This window comes from Oncorhynchus kisutch, unplaced genomic scaffold (assembly GCF_002021735.2).
Source record: "Oncorhynchus kisutch isolate 150728-3 unplaced genomic scaffold, Okis_V2 Okis09a-Okis19a_hom, whole genome shotgun sequence".
NCBI lineage: Eukaryota > Metazoa > Chordata > Actinopteri > Salmoniformes > Salmonidae > Oncorhynchus > Oncorhynchus kisutch.
Window position 1 is genome coordinate 1035565 of NW_022261985.1, and position 4951 is coordinate 1040515.

The window sequence follows — 4951 nt, forward strand, 5'->3', positions numbered from 1 at the left end:
GACTGTTACAATACCAGTGTAGTCAACTGTCTATGTGTTAACCTCTCTCACTATGACTGTTACAATACCAGTGTAGTCAACTGTCTATGTGTTAACCTCTCTCACTATGACTGTTACAATACCAGTGTAGTCAACTGTCTATGTGTTAACCTCTCTCACTATGACTGTTACAATACCTGTTGTCATGACGTTGGCCTGAGGGGTTGGTTTATGACAGTCATAAATACCTCTTCCCCCCTTTTTCCTCTCTCTACCCTACGAAGGTAACATTTGCAAAACCCTTGGTTAACATAGAGATTCTGGGAACATCAGTAGGTGGGGGGAAATTAACTATATTCTGGTAATCCGAACAATTGAACATATGCGGTGGTACTTAATGAATATGATGTCAGTTCGGTTGTCATCTGAGACATTCTCATCAATGATACGATGACATAAACTCTACAGTGGAAAGTCTACACATCAGAGTTATCGGATTCACATGGAATTGTTGTTCAATTTAAATATTTGAATATGAAATGATTTGTGATGGGATAAAATGTGATTTTAGCTTCTAAAATGTGACATTTGGGTTTTCATAAGATAGGGCTGCTCAATCAGTGGCCCTCCCCTGTGAAGGGACAAGGGCTATAAAACTTTTCAAACACACCCTCCTCTCCCTTCCTATATAAGCCCTTGATGACAACATAACTTCCTGTTCCGAGGATATGAGGGCGACAGTCCTATGTCAGAATGGTTCAGATAATAACTACAGAACGAAGCCAACATCAGCATGAGCTTTGGTTGCGAATGGATGAACTTTTGAATTCTTATTCACTACAGAAGTGATACCTCCTAGCTGTTGATTTAGCGACCGCAGCTGCAAACGCAGGTTCGGAAGGAATAGACAGTATCACGTCTATCACACAGAGACGTTACTACAACGCATCCAATTGACAACCAGAGACATTCTTCAAAGGACAGAGGACTCAGTTTGGCAACAACGCCTTCCATCTACCACCAACCTACTGAAGCGTAGCTCAGAGTAAATATTTATTGCATTTTCCTTTTCCAAATGGGCAGTAATTTAGAGTGCATAAGATACTGTATTTACGATAGCACAGCTTTTTCCCTTTGTTCCTCAGTCTCCTGCTCTTTCACTCAACCCAGCCCCTTTTCCTTTGTTCCTCAGTCTCCCGCTCTTTCACTCAACCCAGCCCATTTTCCTTTGTTCCTCAGTCTCCCGCTCTTTCACTCCAACCCAGGCCCTTTTCCTTTGTTCGTCAGTCTCCTGCTCTTTCACTCCAACCCAGGCCCTTTTCCTTTGTTCCTCAGTCTCCTGCTCTTTCACTCCAACCCAGGCCCTTTTCCTTTGTTCCTCAGACTCCCGTTCTTTCACTCCAACCCAGGCCCTTTTCCTTTGTGTAACAAGTTGTCATATCTGTTGTGTGTATGTGAATTCTGTGTGATTAGTTGGGTTTAATTATTTATTTACTAAATACCCAATTTGTATTGCTGATTCAAATTGTTAGCCAGGGTTCTTGCAGATAACCAAGAATTTACAACTTTCAGATGAGACTGGAGTAAGATGAAGATTAATCTTGACTGCTATGGATGTAAAATACTACTAGATCTTTAAGAGTTTATTCGGAAGATAACAGCTCTATAAATATTATTTTGTGGTTCACGACTCTCTAGTTAATTACATTTACATGATTAGCTCAATCAGGTGATATTAATTACAGAGAAATTATTTTATAGAATAGCATGTCATATCACATAATCCGGCATAGCCATAGACACGACACTGTGTAGTCAACTGCAAACAGGGACAGTGTAACACCCCATGTTTTATATCTCAAAACAATCACGACCAAAATGTTTTATTAGCAGCCAATGTTTACTTGCTTATTTGGGGCTTTGGCAGTCAACTGAAAAACATGCCAACAGTATTTCTGATTGTCTTCTCAACTCACCATCACTTACATTTAATGTGGGTCTATGACAGTCAAATTAGTCTGACATAATGTCTTTTATCTCACCAACACTAATGAGATGGGTGTGGCTTAATGTATGTTGCATCGGAGCTTCTCAAAGTCAGGAGGCGTGGTCGACAGAGCGCACCTCATCTCTGCTGTCACATCCAACCTGGATCGATATTTGGTTTGAATGCAGACAAAAGCACTGAATCCAGCTTCACACAGATATGAGCTGGTGAAGGGTACATTGAGTTGTAATGCCCTGAAGCAGACAGCAGGGTGTTCCCATTGAGTCAGGAACCAAAACTCCTCCGTAGTGATCTGTGAATGCGTTGTCTGTAGCATTCAGTCACATTACAGCTCGATCAGCTGTTCCATTTCACTTACTGGCATGTCAACTGAGCCAGGATCACAGTCAAAAGGATTGGGAAGTAGGTCCCAAAGTGCTCTTCCAAGCATTGGTTAGTGAGCAGTCATCACTGGTGTGGGACACTTACTGATGCTGTGTTCTGTTAGAAACATGCATAGCCGATGGAAGTGGGAATGGTTCGCTTTTGAAAGACACTCTCTCCAATAATAATTATTTCCTCTGAATCCACTGATTGTCACGATCGTCATAAGGGGTGGACCAAAATGCAGCGTGGTATGTTTCCATCCTTTTTTTTAGGAAGAGAAAACTCAAATAACAAAAACAACAACGCAAACAAACGAACCGTGAAGCTCAGAGTAGTGCTCACAGGCAACTATACCTAGACAAGATCCCACAAAGCACAATGGGAAAATGGCTACCTAAATATGATCCCCAATCAGAGACAAAGATAAACAGCTGCCTCTGATTGGGAACCATATCAGGCCAACATAGATATACAATTCCCCTACATCACACCCCCGACCCAACCAACATAGAGAGTAAACAGCTCTCTATGGTCAGGGCGGGACACTGATTCAGTCACTGTTTGTATCTCCTCTATATGCTTCTGTTCCATTTGTTCAGTTTCCCAAATACTGTATGTCTGTTACAGAAAGTCAAGTCCTCTCTCAATGCAAAACATATTTCCAACACTCCCCCTCGATAACCATCAAGCCTCGATGTGAAATAGAACATAGCTATTCTCTGATCCCATATCTCCACATAGTTTTGCGAACAAGTGTGCGCCCAGTGATGTGGTTTGATGTACACTGAACAAAAATATAAACTTAACATGTAAAGTGATGGTCCTATGTTTCATATGCACAAAAATCGTATTTCTCTGAAATGTTGTGTATAAATGTGTTTACGTCCCTGTAATTTCTGTCTGTAATGAAGTCCTTTTGGGTCCACCATGCCTGCGCCCTGCCTGGTCATGTGAAATCCAGAGATTAGGGCCTAATTCATGTATTTCCATTGACTGATTTCCTTATATAAACTGTAACTCAGTCAAATCTGTGAAATTGTTGCATGTTGCGTTTATATTTTGGTTCATTATATTTTCCAATTGAAGTGAACTGCTGCAAGTTCTGTGCTCAGCTCTTTTGCTGCCAGTTGTTCTCGGTGTATCAATACGTCCATATGGCAGAGGGAGACACATTCCTAACTAGAGTGCAGAGGCCTGACCGCCGTCCCACCATAGATGGAGCTCCATCTGTGCAAAAGCCCACCAGTAGATCCCATGGAATCAGTTTTTCGTCAAAACAGCCACTCAGCACACTGAACATCCCCTGTGCCCCCCGACATGTATAGCGAACAAAAGTCGGGGCCTCACAGTTAAAATCCATTTGAAGAGCATAAGCTCTTGATTGCTAGCAATAGCATCAATTATTTGTTTGACAGCGCTGATCTGACAAAGGTATTGATGTGAGTTTTTTGGCCCCTGCCTCCCCACACATTGTTTCACCATATAAATTGCGGCCGGTAATATCAGAGTCTCTGTAATAGTGTGTGGTTTCATAGCATAGCGAACCTAGCCATTCACCATGGGAATGATGACCACTGGTCCAATAGGGTTTAGCTTGGGGGGGGGGGGTCTCCACTCACTAACCACTGCTCCAATAGGGTATATCTTGGGGGGGAGGTCTCCACTCACTAACCACTGCTCCAATAGGGTTTATCTTGGGGGGGAGGTCTCCATTCACTAACCACTGCGCCAATAGGGTTTATCTTGGGGGGGAGGTCTCCACTCACTAACCACTGCTCCAATAGGGTTTATCTTGGGGGGGAGGTCTCCACTCACTAACCACTGCTCCAATAGGGTTTTTCTTGGGGGGGAGGTCTCCACTCACTAACCACTGCTCCAATAGGGTTTATCTAGGTACAGCCTACTGTACCTAGACAATGCTCTTCAGTCCAGTACTATTATTAAGAAGGAGACCAGTTACTCACTCTAGGACGTCTCTGTTGAAGGGCTTCTTGCTGTTTCCCAGGAACTCTCCAATCATCTGCCTGCTCAGGCCCTTCCTCTGAAGCAGGAAGTGAGCCACACCTATGGGCGTGTCTGGGATGAAACCTCGTGAGATCAGGAACTGGAGACCCTTATCAGGGTTACTGACAGAGAAGAATAAAGAGGAGGAGAAATTAGATGTTAAAATCCTCTTTATTTGGGTCAATATCATACAGTACACAAATCCTTCACATTTCATGCCCTCCACATAGAAAGGAGAGAGGGTAGAGAGGAGAGAGGAAGAGAGGAGAGAGGTAGAGAGGAGGAGGAGGGGGGAAGAGAGAGGAGAGAGGAGGGGGAAGAGAGAGGAGAGAGGAGGGGGGAAGAGAGAGGAGAGAGGAGGGGGGAAGAGAGAGGAGAGAGGGTAGAGAGAGGAGAGAGGAGGGGGGGAAGAAGAGAGGTAGAGAGGCGTAAGCGAGAGAGAGAGGAGGGGGAAGAGAGAGGAGAGAGGGTAGAGAGGAGAGAGGGTAGAGAGGAGAGAGGAGGGGGGTAGAGAGAGGAGAGAGGAGAGAGGGGGGGAAGAGAGATGAGAGAGGAGGGGGGAAAGAGAGGAGAGAGGAGGGGGGAAGAGAGAGG

The 4951-nt window shown here is 44.1% G+C and overlaps 1 protein-coding gene across 2 annotated transcripts in view; it reads right to left on the reverse strand.

The window, feature by feature from the left end:
- The window catches only part of LOC109879774 (IQ motif and SEC7 domain-containing protein 3), an 87820-nt gene that overhangs the window by 56719 nt on the left and 26150 nt on the right, over positions 1 to 4951 (reverse strand). For both annotated transcript variants that reach the window (XM_031815343.1, XM_031815344.1), the window contains exon 3: positions 4318 to 4479. In XM_031815343.1, the coding sequence (XP_031671203.1) occupies positions 4318 to 4479 (162 nt within the window). The remainder of the gene's footprint in view (positions 1 to 4317; positions 4480 to 4951) is intronic.